The following is a 17,559-nucleotide window of genomic DNA, read 5'->3' on the forward strand; positions in this document are numbered from 1 at the left end:
TTGTATTAAAATATCTCAAATCATGATATGGAATTCCCATATAATTCCATATCATGGTTTTTGGAGAATATGGAATCATATCTCATGATATGGAATAATGAGATGTAATCAGCGTAAAATCGCATGTCCAAACACTGATTTCATCTCACGATACCATATCGTGATATGGTATCACATGGCCAAACGCGTACTAAATATTTATATTTTTCATTTGGCGGAATGACTTGGGAGACCCTTGTAATTGGCTCCGTTTGTCACCTGGACCCTTCTAGTCACGATATTGCCAATTGAACACTTAAAGTTATTAAAACACAGTATTTTAAACCCCTCTGATCATGTGTGTCTCCCAATCGCGCTGATGTAGATAACACCTCACTATCCACATCAGAAATATATTGCCACATCATTTTCTTAATTACAAATAATATTTTTTTAAAAGAAATCTCAAACTAATCTCCAAAATACTTTCTTTCTTAATTTCTTTCCATTTTTTCCCTCTTCCCATATTTTTCATCTATTGTGCTACTAATCATTCATTATTTTTCTTTCCTAGTGATTTTTTTACGTTGAAGAGGAATTAGATATAAGCAAAGCTTTGCTATGCTTTTGATTATAAATTTTGCTATTTTAATGGTGGTGAGAAATAAAATGACTCAAATGGAGGATGAGAGAAAGAAGAGAAGCAGACAAAAAATGGGTCAATATAGAAAACTTTTCAAAAATGCTCTCAATAAAATTGCCTTACATTTAGAAATAATCTCAAACATGTCTTTCAAAAACCCATCTAAAATCCGCATCTATTTAACAATTTAGAACCTCTTTTTTCCCCTCTCTTTTACCCAAATCTAATTAAATATCTTTTTTCCGATCATTATAGAACTCTCAAATGATAGGTAGCATATGAGAAGAGAAAGAGGAAGAAATTGTGGGTAAGAGTATTTGAAGAGATTGAAGAAGATGTGTGTGTGGTGATGGTGGGGGTTGGGTGAAATTATGAGGAGGAAGAAGAAGAAACGTACATCATATTGGGAAAGGTTTTTTTTTTTTTTAATTGTTATATTTTTAATTCTTTTTTTAAAAAAATTAAATAATTGTCTTCACTTGCTTTTAAACGTGTGTAACCACTCTCTTGATCTGATTCAGCAAAAAAACACCACATAAGCTTAGTCAATGATCAAAATAATTTAAAATGGTGTGTTTTAATAACTTTAAGTGTTCAGTTGGCAAAGTCGTGAGTAGAAGGATCTAGGTGACAAACGAAATCAATTATAAGGGTCTTTCAGGACATTCCGTCTTTTTCATTATACCAACTAACTTGATTCGAAAGGTCAGAAATCAACAAAAATAAGTGGACCTAGCGGCTAGCTTTTGAATCATGACTAAAACTTCGGTACACCGCTTTCCACCATTAGAAGCCTACTCTTCAAGTAAACAAATTTAACCCAGGTACATTTCGCAGTAATAGTTGTACATTCCAGGAATAACAACTAACAACTACCTGACTTGACTCCAATTTCATTGCGTTTATGGATCTTCTCCGTTACTCCGCCTCCCGCTTCCCTGCAGCTCATCCTCAACTTCCCTTCCGTACGCCACTTGGCCGGCGGTTCGTCGCCGTTAGGTCTCCCACAGCCGACACTTCTCTGCATATCTTTTTTTTCTTCAGTTATTGAATTCATATATTCGACCTCAATTAGTTTGAGACTGAGACACAAATTGATTGATATATGAGTGTGCTTTTTCTTCTTCCAGGTCGAGTTTGAGCCTTCCGTTCGCGGAGCAGAAAGGCAAGTATTATAGCGAGCTCGAAGCTGCTGTTGATGTTGTCGAACGAGCTTGTCGTCTCTGCGTTGATGTAGTTTCTCCAGTCATTTTGATTAATTAGCTAATTACTCCTTCACTTCCATTTTATATGACAGTATTTGAGTAGATACAAAATTATTAACAAAGTTATTTTGAAGTAGAATAGTTGAAGGATGTTAAGACTTAAACACAAATTCAGAATTTAGTTTGACTTATTTACTGTAGTAGTGATAGTAGAAGAGAATATTGAAGTTATGCAAAGATGATTCTCTCAAAGTTGTATGGAAATGGATTTGTATCAAACGTTTTAGAAGGTATCAAATACAAATTGGGACTGGTAGTTCTCAGTTTTCTGTTGCCTTAATTTGGCAACTACTGTTGGAGCTAATCAACCAAAAATAGTTTGAGTTTCAAAGCTACTTTTTCGTTCCACAGTCTTTAGAGAGAGTCTTTTGAGTTCAATTGAAAGATATGATGAATTTTAGACTAAAGTTCTTGGAATTGGTTACAATGTGGATTCAAAAAGGCATTGCTTACTGCTTTCTGCTATTCAATATGCATGCAGGTTTTCCTATCATATAAGTAGTTTCATAGCCAATGCACATTGCTAAACTAATACTATCTTGTTCTGAGGTACTTAAAATTAAAGACTTTTGAAACAAGTTGTCTGCACCTCATCTCAAACAAGGCACACTAGTCACTTAGTTTAGGTGAAACTTGCTTTACTTCTCTATACATCTGACTCATGAAGTGGTTGAGTTTAAATATAAGCATTTCTCCAATAGTCATCTTTTTTCTTATTTTCAGTAGTCCATATGTCAAGTAGTGCAACCATTTTATCCACTAAGAATGGTGATCTCTTTATGATTTCTAGGTGAAGAAGTCACTGTTCTCAAGTGATGGTAGGATTCTTGAGAAAAATGACCAGACCCCAGTCACCATTGCAGATTTTGGAGTGCAGGCTTTAGTTAGCTTGGGTAAATTATGCTGTATGTTCCTTTTTATTTACTGAGTGCAGTTTCAGCTATCTAGTACATCCCCATCACTCAAAAAAGAAGAAGAAGTGATATTCATGGAAGTATTATGATTAGGTTATGAGTATAATTTTTGAAGAATGATGATTCAGAATGTAGTTTTTAACAATACTGAAAATTATGGATATGATTTTTTGTGCTTAAAATTTTCTTCTTTGTTTTAAAAAGACAAATTGCCTGATCAAGTTTCTTCTTGGAGCTAAGATGAATTGTTTCTTGACTGGATTACATCCTTATTCTGATAGAGATGAACAGACTTTTTCCCTCCATCCCTCTGGTGGCTGAAGAGGACTCTGCATTCTTGCGTTCAAATAATCTGGTTGGCTCAGTGGTTGATGTTGTAAAGGATAAAGCAACTTTAGGAGATGAAGTAACAGAAGATAATATTTTGAAAGCAGTTGATAGAGGGGGAAAGGATGCTTATGTATTTGCGCCCGAGCCAGCCACTTACTGGGTGAGTTTCATGCTGCTTCCAAAGATATTTGCTAAGTTCATGTGATAAGAGATTAAAGTACTCCAAAGGCTTCAAACTAAGGGAAAGTTTCTGAAGGGAACTAGAATTCCTTAATTCATGTTGTGTTTGCTCTTTCACATTTTGTTTGAAAAACACATTCGTCTAGTTGATGATCATTTGTCCAATTTTATGTTGAATACAAAGTTTCATAGTTCTGGAGAATTCCAAAATTTGATTATCTTTCTAGAATTTTGGCTAATTTAGAATTGTGTCATTAATATCTCCTGGGAAACATTTCAAAAGGTTATCGAACAGGTTGTGGTAGGTGGGGGGTTGGATGGATGGTAGAATATATGATAACAGTTTCCTGCCCCTCGGACAACCTTCTTTTCGTTGAAAAGTCTTCCTTTGTACATTGACTTTTACTAGACCAAGGCTAATATTTTAAAGCCCTCCGCACTTCTATCAATATGACATCAGGAAATACTTCCTTGTCTGTCTTTACTCTGTATGATTTTTGTGATTAAAATAAATCAACTTTTATCGTCCATGCCCTGAACAGCTGACAAAAAGGCATGTTTGTAGTTTATACTTGCATAGTTATTTGGGCTGTACTCATAAATTTCCAACCTCGTACAGATTCTGGATCCTATTGATGGTACACGAGGGTTTGTTAAAGGTAGTGAGGCTCTCTATGTGGTATGCTTCTCAATCCTTTTCCTTTCTGTTTAATGTAATTAGTCTTATATGCTTTGTTTCTTTTTTAATTTTCCAAATAATTTAAGGAAAGAGCAAGAATGAGAGGAACTGGAAAAGAAAAAACTATTTTAACATTTTGAGGTTGTTTTCCAGGGAACTGGCCAAGGTAGAGGGTAATTAGTTTGAGGGGTCACGTCAAACTCACTCTCTTCATCTGCCCATTGTGCCAGTTAGTTCCCACTGGGAACTGGGAATGTAGGTGCTCAATGGCAGAGCCATATAGGGCCAAGAGTGATCAACTGAATACCCATTGTCAGAAAATTACATTATGCATATGTGAATTATATATATTGAAAGAGAAACCTTAGGTTTGGAATTGTACCGGAGATTGTGATGCTGTTAAACTAAAGGCCTCAGTGGTGGCAAAATTAAACTCATCTGTCCTAAACGTCTTTGTTTCTTTCTATTTCGCCTCAATAAAGTGCAGTCTGTTTCAATAAAGTGCAGTCATGTTTATTTTGTTTTGATGCAGCTCTTCATTTTCCTTGTAACTTTGCATCTCCTTGATGCTTTTCTTATACAATTTAATTACATCACCAAAAAGAGTGCAGTCTGATTCACTTATCATGAAGTAATTAACATTTCTGCAAATACGAGAGCTGATAACTAAACTGATGACATCATATACATTATTACAGTAGGTTGCCTGGATTAGAGTTGTGTCTTTTTCACCTTTCCCATGCTTATTTGGCCAAGATTATTGTATCTTTTCAGGTTGGTTTGGCACTTGTAGTTGAAGGAAAGATTGTCTTAGGAGTCATGGGCTGCCCCAATTGGCACGAAGACTGTTCTGACAATTCTATCATTGGGGTCCAAGAAAATCAAAGTTCCAGATCAGGGATCATCATGGTTTCTCATGTGGGTTGTGGAACATGGACAAAGAGGTTGTCAGACATACTAACCAATGAGTCACCTCACACTTGGACCAGATGCTCTGTTGACAGCTGCCAAATGGTGCAGGGGGCACGCGTTACTATTCCTGAAAGTCAAACATGGAAATCTTTACCCTTGTCAGGTTTATTTGATGCAAAAAAAGACTCTGAGAACATAGGAGAAGGGAACATACTTCTTCTGTCTGCATGCTGTGGGAGGTGAATCATTCTTCTCAAAAACAAATTTCATATTCTTAACATATGTGAACCTAGATAAAGAAAGGATACGTAGATTTCTGATGTGAAAAGAAAGGATGCTTAGATTTGTGGTGTGAAATCTTTCTTTCCTGCTGTTTGCAGTCGTGGAAGTTTTTACCTCTATAGGGCTCCGATTTGGTTGATAAAATTCAATACAGAGGGGTTGATGATGAAATAAAAAATAAATGGGATACAATGATTTCCTTTGCAAATTGGACCTAGATAAAGATTGGGCTGGGGAAAGGTTGAGGTGATTTTTCAATCAAGAGCATCTTTAATAGAATTTATCAATCAAGAGCATTTTTAATTAGAATCATCGCCTCAAGTGAACTTATAATCCATGGCACTAGGATTTATTTTGTTTTATTTTTTTAAATAGAAATTAAAAAAAAATTCCTTAGAAGGTACATAAATAAGTTAACTACTGCAGCCCTTTGCTTGTACATTTCGGCATCTGCTGGATGCAGTATTAATGAAATCTCAATTTACTTGATAAAATAAGTCAATTACTACAAATTTGCTTTAACTTTAATCATCTCGTTGAAGATGATATTTGTTCTTTTATATAGAATTTAAGTTTACTTTCTGAGAAAGAGAAAATGTTGAGCAGTACTGCACTATCATGGATCTTAGACATCAAAATACACTTTGGACTACCTTATTTAGTTGTGCAGTGTACCAAGTGTTGATTAAGCGTTTCTCAGTCCACCAAGATAGAAAGAAAAAATGTGGGTGAAGTCTTCCTTCAAGCTCATAGCCTTATCTTTCCCTATGGTCTTTTTATTTTAATGATTCAGGATCTTTTCATTTGTTCCAGCAAATATTAGCTTGCTTTATCTTTTAAGTTGCTTCACTTGTTCTAGGGATGCAAGCTTGCTTTCTCTTCTAAGTAATTGCAGTTGTTCTAGGAATGCCTTTAATATGATGCCCAACAACTCTTTTCTTACAGTAGGCTAAGCTGGTAAAACTTTTTGGTGCCTGTCTTTCTTGAGTTGAATGGCACTCAATATATACATATTTTGTAAACTGCAGGTCATGGTCTTGTAGTTACTGAGAAAGTATGTTCATTGCGTCTTGATGATGTGCGATTCAGCAACATAAAGTTTTCTGCAGACTTTGTGCATTATTGGAATGTCATTCAGTACCTTAAAAAATTAAAGCTGCTTGTGGTTGCATAACCTCTTATATTGTCTTCATTTCCCCCCTTTTATTTGACTCGAACAAATATAGCATGTGCTGTTGTTAGGTCTGAAAGCATACAAATCTGCGGTTCTTCTTAGTTTGTACATATACTAATCCCGCACCATTCTCTTATACATGTTTAGAATTCTACTAGAGTATTTGTCATTTTCCCTTTATATGTTTAGAATTTGATTAGTCATTGTAACATCACAAACCTCTTCTCCAAATGAAACTAGCTCTATAATAAATTTTGGCGTCCAAGTTGGAATTTGGACTGGCACTCGGCAACAATTGTCAACTTAATGGAGAAGAGGCTTATCATTCACATCCAGAAGAGATTGAATGCTCTATTTTAATACTCTAGGAAACAGAGTGCCCTCAGAACCATTCTTTAAGTGATTATAAAATTCATTTCCCTTTTAGCCTGAACAGCTGAATTGTAATTACTTTTGTATTGTCTTCTTTCTTCTTCTTTTGAGGGCTGCAATCAAAGTACTATTTCAATTTTCATGATGGTTTTTGCACATTTGTTTTATTCAATTTTTGTTTCTAAATTTACAGTTTGTGCAAATATCTGATGGTGGCTTCTGGTAGAGCATCGGTTTACATTCAGGGGAAGAAGGCGACATCTATTATCAAGGTGATAGTATATTCTCGAGAAATTATAAAATTAGTAGAGCAGTATGATGCTCATATCTGTTGAATGTAGGTCTGGGACCACGCTGTTGGAATCATATGTGTCCATGAAGCTGGAGGGAAGGTATGCATGCATTTCTCTGTTGGTTTCTTTTTTGACATACCTTCTATATCTTTACTTGCCCGCCAACAGTTGCCATCTTACAGCCAGTTCTAAGAGAAGTCGGTGCTGCTGATATATCATTTATCTAATTATACAAACAGTTGTCAACTATATTGCATGTAATCAACACGCTTTTCATTTTTTTCTTTAATAAAAAGAATTAAGTCATGTAAAGTACACCCTCTGGTATTGCAGATTTGAAGATGTACATTTTATCTTTTCCTTTTTAGTCTGGATATAGTATTTTGAAGGCTTATCATCACTGCTTTAAAGGAAATTTTAAAAAAATGAGAACTGGTCAAATTCTGGAGGTTGACTCTCTTGCTTGACTGATTCATGCTTTGATTGGCTTGCCTTGAAAAATTATATTATCTGAAGCATTGAGTGAGGGTCCTAAATAGTGATTCATGGAACTTAAAATTCCATGTTAGAAGACACAAACTTTATTTACTTATGAAGAATCACAAAGTGACAAGAGGCTCGTTTTATAGCTTTATTTCTTGTTACTTTAAATTCTTAAACTTTCTCGTATGTTTAACAAAAAATCAACCCATATTTGATTTGAAAGATCTGGGACACTGCAAGAGATAGCAGCAACGGGAGGAGAATGTGTTATCCTACATTACACCACCTACTGCTTTCCACTTATCTGCTTACTGAAAAGTTGTACACTACTTCATATCCAGGCATTTATATTTCCTGACGGCTGTCACTAAGCAAATGCATGAAGCAAAAGATCTTCTTTCCCTTACTCAATGCAGTATTCACTGGCATCAATTTTCTTTCTTATGTTCGATCTACATAATTGTTCTGCATATGACATTGTCCACTTGGACCCAAAGCAAAGGCCCACCTTATAAGAAGTTTTGTCTTTGATTCTACTCCTGGTTACGACTGACTTTATCCTATGTTCTACAACTTATGCACTATAGTAAATTGCATGTGGATGATTCATTCATAAAAGATAAGCAAGACTAGATTGCTCAATTCCTGGTTATTTACTGTGCACCTTACTTGTCAGGTGACTGACTGGGAAGGAAGTTCACTTGATTTTGCAGCAGATCAAACTGAACGGAGACTCATCTTTCCTTCAGGCGGTGTTCTTGTGACTAATGGGAGCTTACATAGCAAGATTATTGGAATGATCTCTTCAAATTCATCAGTTCTTTGACATTCTTTTTGGCATTATTGTGACAAATCAATAGTCAGACACTAATGAAGATTTCCGCCAATTCATCAATTGTTAATGACACTTGTATTCTTTTGACGAATCACAGCATATAGCAGTATACATATCAATGTCTCTCCGTTTTCTTCCTCCTCCTGGTCATCAGTACCTCTCTGTTGTTTCTCATCAATACTTGTATCTTTCCTCTTTCGGTCTAAATGGACGGATAATATACTGAAATGGTGTGGAGAATGATTCATGACTGCAGTCAGAATGTATAGCTTATAAATTTATATTCTCTTTTTGTTTCTTCCCTTCACAAAGTAGTCCGATGAAGTGAGGATATTTCTCTTTTCATCTGTACTGCAGTCAGAATCTATACTCATCCAAATAGTTTCATTTTCAGTGAAGAACTTTAACAAGTCTTCAATGTTCCAGGCGAAATTTCGCCATTCCAAGTTGAAACTTGTCGAGCTGTGTCAATTCTCCAGTCTTTCATTATTAACCTTTTAGCCGTGTTATTTTTAAATTTGATTTTAATCTTCCACCGTTTTCTAATTGGACAAAAGAAAACCCCGCACACATAAATTCCTAATCAAAACCAATGTTGGAAAACAGTGAATTTGGAACTTGATGTCCCCCTTTTGAAGTAGGAAATCCCACTTTTCTTAGGATTAGGATTTAAATCACAAGTATATATGCCTACGAAGTCTAAAAAATAACGACAATTCACATCTCTTTTCTCTTGACGTCAAAGCTTCATATATACTCCCTCCCCTTCACTCTATGGATAAATTAATGCAACTGTTTGGTTTCAGCGAAAGGGCGATACCACAAGTGGAAGTCTGTGATTGCTGCAAAAAGGTTCAACTACCACGATCCCTGCATCAACAAGTTACAAAAGGCAAGCAACAAGTCAACTTTTTTTGTGTAGGTAGGGCAAGAGAAATCGAAATTTGAGGTCACAAAAGAACACCTTAAAACTTTTTTATGAGTGTATGTTTTCTTTTCTTTTCCCTTTTGGATATTATGTAGAATTACCACTTCAGAATAATAAGGGATTATTTCTGTTTTATTCGATCCGTCTTCAAATCAAGATGTTATTAATTCAATCAAAATATAAGTTTTTTTTTTGGTTTCAAGATTAATCTCACTCAACTCTACGTCAATTTTTATTTTTCCTGTGATCAATCATACGAAAGCGATATTCGATCATAAAGTTTTTTCCTCACCCAGAGACAGAAATTGGTGAACTAGGAGGTGCATAGATATTATCGTAGTATATGCAATGTTGTCTTCCTTAAGATACCGACTTCATATTGTATTTTGTCCAGCAGTTCATAACAATGAGTTATGAGATTTGTAAGTTATTTTGGATATGGAAACTTGCTAAAGGGCATAGATTTGAATTTCAAGGTCTTACAAAACTGAAAACCTCCCCTTTGTAGCTATGCCAAGTAACAGTCGTTGGACATTGAGAATGTTAACACTAATTTGTATTATCAAATACCAAGAACATAATCTCTCATAACAACCAACTACCTAGATCAACAAGAGTGGTACTCTTTTTCCAGCCAAAGCTACAGATCTCGAATTGCATCAGACCGTGAGTCTACTACCTCTTTGCTTCCTAGCTAGGTATTTCCTCCTCTTTTATCTTCTACAATGCATATGTGGGACAAAACAGAATTGTGAAACATGATGTTGGGACAGAAGCAACTTACAAGGTTAGTTCCGTATCTTAAAATGGTTGCTCAACCATCCATTCCATATCTGACGTGTCATTCACCATTAATCTTTGCCTGCATCCTCCACATTTTTCTTGCGAGCCTCAACAGCAGCATCTGCCTCCGGTGACTGGAGTTTCAGTTTTTCAAAATCCTTCACGAAATAAAATGGATAACACTTCAAATAGCGTTTTGTCAACCTTATTTCTCACCCTGCAGTCCTTATATAAAGGATGCACTTCCATATGTGTAAGGTACAAGCTAATTAAAAGATGGCATCATAATTTAAATGCTTGTTTATATATTATAATAATATCTGCTTACTGGGTTAGGATTTCCCTATCGAGAAAGATAACCGACAGTATTTGCTCTATAGCTACTTGATTCTTTAGTCCATCAAACCATGTAGAACAGTGCAAGGACTGAGTAACGTTAACAGCTTTTCCCTCAAAACTTATGTTGTTCACAATATAATTGAAAAATACATTGGTGGATTCCTAGCAGAAGCAAAGAAAAAAAATTCACCAGGAAAATTTTTCTCATCTTACTTGAGCCTTGGAGGCAAGAGTTACTTGGTACATGTGTTGGTGGAATAATATAGGTGTGTACAAGCTGGCCAGACACCATCTCATTAAAAAGAAAAACACTGTGAAGGTACCAGACAATGGTAACATAATATACTAACCAGTTCAGATACATATCCACTGGTCCTTTCACCTTGAGGCCCATAATTTTGAGCTTCACTTTAGCTCACTCTTTTGATCCTTTGGTTTTTCATTTGTATCTGGATGCTCTGCAAATTTGATTACTATGACATTGACTAAAGAAAATCTGAACAAAATACTTGCATGACACAATTACTCCGGTACAAATAGACAATTACAACTTGAAAGAGAGGGACATAAACTAAGAGTGAAGAACATTACCAGCAGCTATCACCAGTGAGGACTCATGAAGCAGTTCTTGGTCCAGTTGTTTGGACCTAATGCACTGCAGTTGACAGCAACTAGTCAGCAACCATGTATACACGTTAATGTGTGTATACACGTCAATACATATTCTCAAAAGAGTTTCAAGCCAGAGTGACACTAAAAGAAAGAGGAGCTAGAAGAGAGCGAGGTTGCCAAAGCGGAAGAGAGACATGAAATCATGGTAATTTTGGCAAACCTTGAAGCCTACTTGAGACCTTTTTTATATAGCCAAGAAATACCCAGGGGCCGCGGCGTATGGTTCAAACCTTGGTGTTTGGTGGACAATGGACCTGCCCCTCTACTCTTCTACACTTATTTTTTTTTTTTTTGATGACAAGGGAAACCCGCAGCCACTACCCTTTGGGTGCGCACTGGGTAAAACCCCCGCTCCTATGCAATAGCTCGCAAACCACATAGGAGAGGTAACCCGCACTAGGCAAGTCTGGTGCGACGAGCTCGACCCAGAAGGCAAACCCCTTGCTTTTGCTGGCAAGGGGTTTCAAACTTGAGACCTCCAACATGGAAGTCCCAAGCCCAAACCATTGGGCCACCCCGAAGGGTTACTCTTCTACACTTAAATACTAGGCTTTTGTCTGCCGTGGATTCAAACTCCTTATGTGCAACTAATCCACACATTTCGATACTGCGCTCTTACCACTAGACCAAGAGCGAGAAGTGCATACAACCTTATTGATCACTAGGGATATGTTTACACATGGTCTGAGCAAACCAGTCATCCTTTGGCGACTGCAAAAGAAGGAAGCTTACATACTCCAGAGGTTTAAACTTCTAATAATATGCAAACATCGACATAGAAGTATATATGCTTCATAGTTTTATAACTAACGAATGTAGAGTACTGGTGAGTTTATCGAGAAGATAGCATTAGCATGAGGTTCTTTTTATATTTTTACAGATCAGAGTAACACCTAATTATAATTGTGCTTCCTGACGGGGAAAATGGTACGCTTAATCATAGCAATTAAATCAGTAGCTTTGTCAGATCTGAGAAAATAGGCACTGAAATATATCATAGGGAACTTTTGATAATTGAAAAGTGATGAATATTACGGATTTTGGTTAAATTGACTTTTGAACCAAGGCAATAATCATTATGATAATCAAGATAAAGTGTTAATACCTCTATTGATAAAGGTATCCAGAGCATCAATCTCAAACACTGGAAGTTTACTATGTCGTCTCAACCTTCAATAGTTCCAATTACCAGAAATCATTGCAGGAACATTGACCATCTGCAAAATGATGAAACCTGTATGCATCCCGTACAATAATGGCTCGATCTGCAACCTTCGACACACACTTTATCCAATTGTGGCAGTCATTGCAGACGCGAAGATTCTTCATCACTCGTATGGGAATCATTTCAGGCAAGCTTAGAAGTCCAAATGCAATAGCTAACTTTTCACTGTGAATATAAGCAGTTGGATCTTTTTGTCCCAACTCCAGATCATTCCAAAGACTATTATTGTCTTGAACATAACCAATCATAACTACCCGTTTATTTAGTTCCTCCACAAAGTCATAGATATGATTTGCTAGTGGATGGAGTCTATCCCCAACAAAAAATGCATGGATAGTGTTTTTAACTTCAATCCAGCTACGACCTGGCTCTTTTTTAACACCTCTATCTTTCATCAGTAGCCTTGTCTGGTTCCGAGAGTCCCATCTTCCAAGAACTGCATATAGGTTTGATAATAAAACATAAGTTGCTGAGTCTTGAGGCTCCAATTCTAAGAGGCGGTGACCTGTCTCTTCCCCTATTTCAATGTTCTTGTGAACTATGCAAGCACTTAGGAGGGTCCTCCAAACCATTGCATCAGGTTCTACTGGCATTGTCTCCACAAACTTCATTGCACGCTGCAAATGGCCAGCTCGTCCTAAAATGTCTACAACAGATGCATAATGTTCTAGTTTTGGCATTAAACCATAATCCTTACTCATTGAATTGAAATAGCAAATTCCCTTATCCACTAAACCCACATGGCTACACGCTGATAAAACACCCAAATAAGTGACATGGTTTGGCTTCACACCAAGATGTCTCATCTCCTCAAACAGTTCTATAGCTTCATTGCCACATCCATGTTGAGAATAGCCTGTTATCATGGCATTCCATGAAACATCATTTTTATTTTGCATTTCAAGGAACTCTTTCCTGGCATCCACAAGGCTTCCGCACTTCGCATACAATGTGATCAGGATATTGGAAGCTTCTGTTTCGGCATTATAACCAGTCTTTATTATTCTAGCATGAGTCTGCTTCCCCTGTTTAATATTAGTGGTATTAGCAGCGGCACTAACAGCAGATCCATATGTGAACATGTTAGCCTCCACTCCATCTCCGTGCAATCTAGAAAATACTTTTAATGCTTCTTCACAAAATCCACTTTGGGCGAATCCTGATACCAAGCCATTCCACGAAATAATATCTTTTGTATCAATTTTGTCAAATGCCGCATAGGCATCTTGTATTTTGCCGCATCTCGCATAAAGAAAAATCAGCGCATTGCCTAATGAATGATCTAATGAGTAGCCTGACATCACTGACTGTGCATGGATTTGTCTCCCTTGATAGAGTGCTTGAATGCCGGCACATGCGCTGATTGCACTTGCAAATCCTATGTTATCAGATCGAATACCATGGTCTTGCATTTTTCTAAAAAGTTTAAGAGCTTCAACAAAGAAGTCATGCTGAGCATATCCAGCTATCATAGATGTCCAAGATACAACATCTTCCTCATTCAGACGCCAAAAGATTTTCTCTGCTGCATCCAATTTTTCATGCTTTGCATACATATCTATAAGCACACTACACACATAAACATTCTGCCAAAAGCCAGTTTTCAATACTTGGCTATGTATTTGTTCTCCAAGATACAGAGCGCCAACAGATGTACAAGTTCTCAATATACTGGGGTATGTGTATTGATTAGGTTGTAACCCTTTAAACTGCATCAGTGAAAAGATTTTGAATGATTCATCCAAATCACCCATCTGCCCATAACCCACGAGCATCACATTCCAAAGAACAATGTTTTCCATCTGGCTTCCGAGGAAAAAATTATGGGCTGTTTCAATGTCAGAGCACTTAACATAAAGGTCAAGTAAAGAACCTTCAATAATGCTATCTGAGCATAGACCTGCCTTTGTTGCATAAGAATGCAGTTGTCTTCCCTTCTGAAGAGCTCCTAATGATGCACAAGCACCCAAGAGGCTTGCAATTGTAACACAGTCAGGTTTTAATGAACTTAACTGCATTTTCTCGAATAACTGTAGAGCCTTATCACTGAATCCTTTCAAAGAGAGACCAGAGATTAGGGAATTATAGGTAACTCCATCCTTATGTGGCATTTCAACAAATACTTTTTCTGCCAATGTTAAGTATCCACAGCGAGAATACAATGTAACAAGGGCATTACTAACAAAAACATTAGATAAAAATCCCCACTTATAGATGCTAGAATGGAGCTGTCCCCCCAAATTAAATGCTTCCATCTTTGTGGATGCACTAATAACACTCGAGAAAACATATGGAGTCGGAATAACTCCAAATGTACGCATTTCCTTATATAGGAGAATAGCATCCTCTTCTCGGTTGTTCTTACAAAAACCAGATAACATGGCAACCCAAGACGAACTATCCCTTACCATCATATCCTCAAAGACTAGCTTAGCAGAATCTACAAATCCATTTTTAGAATACAAATCAATCAAACGGTTAGAAACAATGAGCTGCAAGCCAAGACCATAGCGTGTAACCAAAGCATGAATCTGTTCAACACCCCGGAAACGAAATGCAGCCTTGTTATCACTGCAAGCTTGCAGAACTTCAGAAAATGTGCACTCATCTGGATTAACATCTTCTCTTATCATTTGGGAAAACAAATTGAAAACTTCATCATTTCTTTTTATCCGTGAAAAACCAGACAGTAATTTATTCCAGCAAGACACATTTCTAATTCCTATTGGCAAATTATCAAATATTTGCAATGCACTCGATAAATCTCCACCAGCAACATAAATATCAAGAAACCTAGCACCAATCCTATAGTCATCGCCAAATCCCAATGTCAACAACTTCCCTTGTAGTTTCTTGGCATCTACAATTGACCCTTCACTCAAGCAACAATCTAGTAGGCTTAGATAATAAGTATGATCAAAATACCCATTATCTTTCACTAACCGCTGATGAACAATAGATGGATAATATTCATTTTCTTCATCTGAACAATCATCAAGAACCAGTGAATTTATACTTGCACAACTAGTAAAACTACAGTTCTTCAATCTAATTGGTTTACCATATTGAAAACTCCAAATTTCCTGCAAATTAGAAAAGAAAAGAAAAATATTTGGGAACCGAAAAAGTATCTAAGAACACAACAAAACAAAAAAATGTTAAAGAAAGAATTTTTCTTTAAAGGTTTTACCTTGCGAAGACAATCAGAAGACTTGAAAAGGGATTGAATAATTTTCATCATCTATTTTGTTCTCTTCTGGGTTTCCACTAAATTCATCTTTTGTAAACCTAATTGAGCTCCAATTTTGTTTTCTCCTCTTCTTTGTGGTGCCTGAGCAAGGTTTTAAACAACTTTTTTTTTTCTTCAACAATTTATAAGATAGAACAATCCTTAATCGAAATACACCTTCAAATTACAAACTAAATTTTAAAAAATAATATCAAGTTGTAAGTTCAAGCTCAAGCAACAGTTGAAGAAACAAATAGCAGGCAATGTAATCTGAAAACCTCATTATTTGCGAGTTATAAATCCACAAAGAAAAGACACTTCGAAAAAATTGAAATAGTTTCTACTACATATTATGGGTTAGAAAATGTATTTTCTATATTTAAAACTTCAGTTAAAAACGTTTCTTTTTCCTAATAGATGAGTATATAAAATATTGAGTAAATTTTAGCTTTAACAAACATAAAAATTATATTTGGATCCTTATAGTTTGTATAATTGTGCTTTATAGCAAATTTTATGTATGCTATTAAGCATCATATTTATATAAATTGCTGGCAGACTTTTTGTTTGTATAAAAGTGCAGCGATTGTATATGTATATCGATTAAATAATTATATATATGTAACTACTATGTATATGTATCAATGATTGTGTTTGTATATCTGCATAAAATTTGAATTTGTATACAATTGAATCGAAATAAAACATTTGTATATCAAATCTCTCTCCTTCGCTTTATACAACACAAATTATACATTGTAATTTGTATAATTTGTGTTTGTATAAAGCGAGAAAGAGAAAAAGGCAAAAGAGAACTGGTAGGGGAGGATCTGTATTTGTACAATTATAAGTGTATATGCCGAAAATATATGTATTTGTATTTGTATATACAGTTTTCTCTCGCTTTATACAAACACAAACGCAATATATACATTTGTGTTTGTATAAAGCGAGAGAGACGAGTGAGAGTGGCGAGCAAGATTCTCTGAAGAGAGAGGCGAATGACAAGTGTTTACTACGGATTACAATTAAATGAAACTGTAGTTATAACACTTAATTTGAATTAATAGTGTATTTTTTTATACAATTTTCTCTAAAATGTTTTTAATAAAATAAGAAGAAAAAGATATAACTTGGGCTGAGCACGTGCGAAGAACACGTGAGAGTCTCTGCCAATTTCAATCGTCGGAACTCCATCCATTGCATTATAAACCATGTACCTTTCGCAGTAATTATTGTACCTCGATGGATCTCCTCCGGTGCTCCGCCGTCCGGTTTCCTAGAACTCATCTCCGACGTCCATCCCGTACGGAAATTCGCCCATGCTTCGCCGCCATGAGGTCTCTCACAGCTGATTACTCTCCGCGCCGCTGCTAAAAATTCACTTTCCTTAACCGATTCTAAATTTTCACTCTTTCTGCGCTTGCAGGTCGAGTTTGAGTTTTCCGTTCCCGGAGCATAAATCCAAGTATTATAGAGAATTGGAAGCTGCTGTTGATGTTGTCGAGCGAGCTTGCCGTCTCTGCGTTCATGTAAATTTCTTTTATTTAGCTCACTACTTATATCGATTACTTATTATTGAAATGGAATGGAATGAGTTCGAGTAGAAGGAATCCTTACAAAGGCTGCATACAGTGTGTTTGGTTGATTGATTGTGTTAACTTATTATTTGAGGTGCATTTGGTTAATTACTGTTAGTCAATTTAGTGTATTATCCGAAAAGAATAAGTTTTTCTTTCAATTGACGAACATCTGCTAATGTTATTGTAATTCCATAGAGCACATATGTGGAAAGACTGGTTGGATTTGTAATAAGTAACTTCCTCTCTGCTATGTATAATTTGATTTAGTACATGGAATTTTTGGTATGTGAAGTGCTCTACAGTGTACTCAATGTTTAAGATCATAGATTTTGGAGACAAAAGATATTAGCTTTTCTAAGAGATGATATTAGTCATTTAGTTCTGGTGAAATGTTGCTATAACTAGTATGTATCAAACTAGCCTTCTTCTTGGGGGGGGGGGGGGGGGGGGGGGGGGGGG

General features: G+C 36.1%; 3 protein-coding genes across 5 annotated transcripts in view; 2 read left to right on the forward strand and 1 right to left on the reverse strand.

Moving 5' to 3' along the window:
* Window positions 1-1,370: 1,370 nt before the first annotated feature.
* LOC102599046 (putative PAP-specific phosphatase, mitochondrial) lies at window positions 1,371-8,794 on the forward strand. 2 transcript variants are annotated; one of them, XM_006347089.2, is made up of 9 exons: window positions 1,371-1,621; window positions 1,753-1,855; window positions 2,678-2,780; window positions 3,083-3,291; window positions 3,931-3,990; window positions 4,765-5,141; window positions 6,924-7,002; window positions 7,072-7,122; window positions 7,848-8,167. In XM_006347089.2, the coding sequence occupies exons 1-9, from the start codon at window positions 1,527-1,529 to the stop codon at window positions 7,875-7,877; spliced, it is 1,107 nt and encodes a 368-aa protein (XP_006347151.1). In that variant the 5' UTR covers window positions 1,371-1,526; the 3' UTR covers window positions 7,878-8,167. The 2 variants fall into 2 exon arrangements, with proteins under 2 accessions (XP_006347151.1, XP_006347149.1); XM_006347087.2 differs by lacking the exon at window positions 7,848-8,167 and adding an exon at window positions 8,183-8,794 and having other exon boundaries at window positions 1,372-1,621.
* A 93-nt stretch (window positions 8,795-8,887) lies between these two features.
* On the reverse strand, window positions 8,888-15,840 carry LOC102598486 (pentatricopeptide repeat-containing protein At4g13650). 2 transcript variants are annotated; one of them, XM_015308688.1, is made up of 6 exons: window positions 15,479-15,840; window positions 12,169-15,371; window positions 10,983-11,046; window positions 10,742-10,849; window positions 10,054-10,210; window positions 8,888-9,211 (listed from the first exon to the last, which is right to left on the reverse strand). In XM_015308688.1, the coding sequence occupies exons 1-2, from the start codon at window positions 15,527-15,529 to the stop codon at window positions 12,249-12,251; spliced, it is 3,174 nt and encodes a 1,057-aa protein (XP_015164174.1). In that variant the 5' UTR covers window positions 15,530-15,840; the 3' UTR covers window positions 8,888-9,211; window positions 10,054-10,210; window positions 10,742-10,849; window positions 10,983-11,046; window positions 12,169-12,248. The 2 variants fall into 2 exon arrangements, with proteins under 2 accessions (XP_015164174.1, XP_006347148.1); XM_006347086.2 differs by lacking the exon at window positions 10,742-10,849.
* Window positions 15,841-16,648: 808 nt separating this feature from the next.
* LOC102597844 (putative PAP-specific phosphatase, mitochondrial) overlaps window positions 16,649-17,559 on the forward strand; it is a 9,095-nt gene continuing 8,184 nt past the window's right edge. The window contains exons 1-2 of the mRNA XM_015308689.1: window positions 16,649-16,857; window positions 16,947-17,049. Of these exons, the coding sequence (XP_015164175.1) occupies window positions 16,763-16,857; window positions 16,947-17,049 (198 nt within the window). The 5' untranslated portion in view covers window positions 16,649-16,762. The remainder of the gene's footprint in view (window positions 16,858-16,946; window positions 17,050-17,559) is intronic.

This window comes from Solanum tuberosum, unplaced genomic scaffold (assembly GCF_000226075.1).
Source record: "Solanum tuberosum cultivar DM 1-3 516 R44 unplaced genomic scaffold, SolTub_3.0 scf00083, whole genome shotgun sequence".
Classification (NCBI taxonomy): Eukaryota; Viridiplantae; Streptophyta; class Magnoliopsida; order Solanales; family Solanaceae; genus Solanum; species Solanum tuberosum.

Coding starts and splice junctions, on each gene's coding strand:
- LOC102598486 (XM_006347086.2), bottom strand. CDS start 15,529: ATGATGAAAATTATTCAATCCCTTTTCAAGTCTTCTGATTGTCTTCGC. Junction 15,372..15,478: donor CTTCTGATTGTCTTCGCAAG/GTAAAACCTTTA, acceptor TCTAATTTGCAG/GAAATTTGGAGTTTTCAATA.
- LOC102599046 (XM_006347087.2), top strand. CDS start 1,527: ATGGATCTTCTCCGTTACTCCGCCTCCCGCTTCCCTGCAGCTCATCCT. Junction 3,991..4,764: donor GTAGTGAGGCTCTCTATGTG/GTATGCTTCTCA, acceptor GTATCTTTTCAG/GTTGGTTTGGCACTTGTAGT. Junction 5,142..6,923: donor CTGTCTGCATGCTGTGGGAG/GTGAATCATTCT, acceptor CTAAATTTACAG/TTTGTGCAAATATCTGATGG.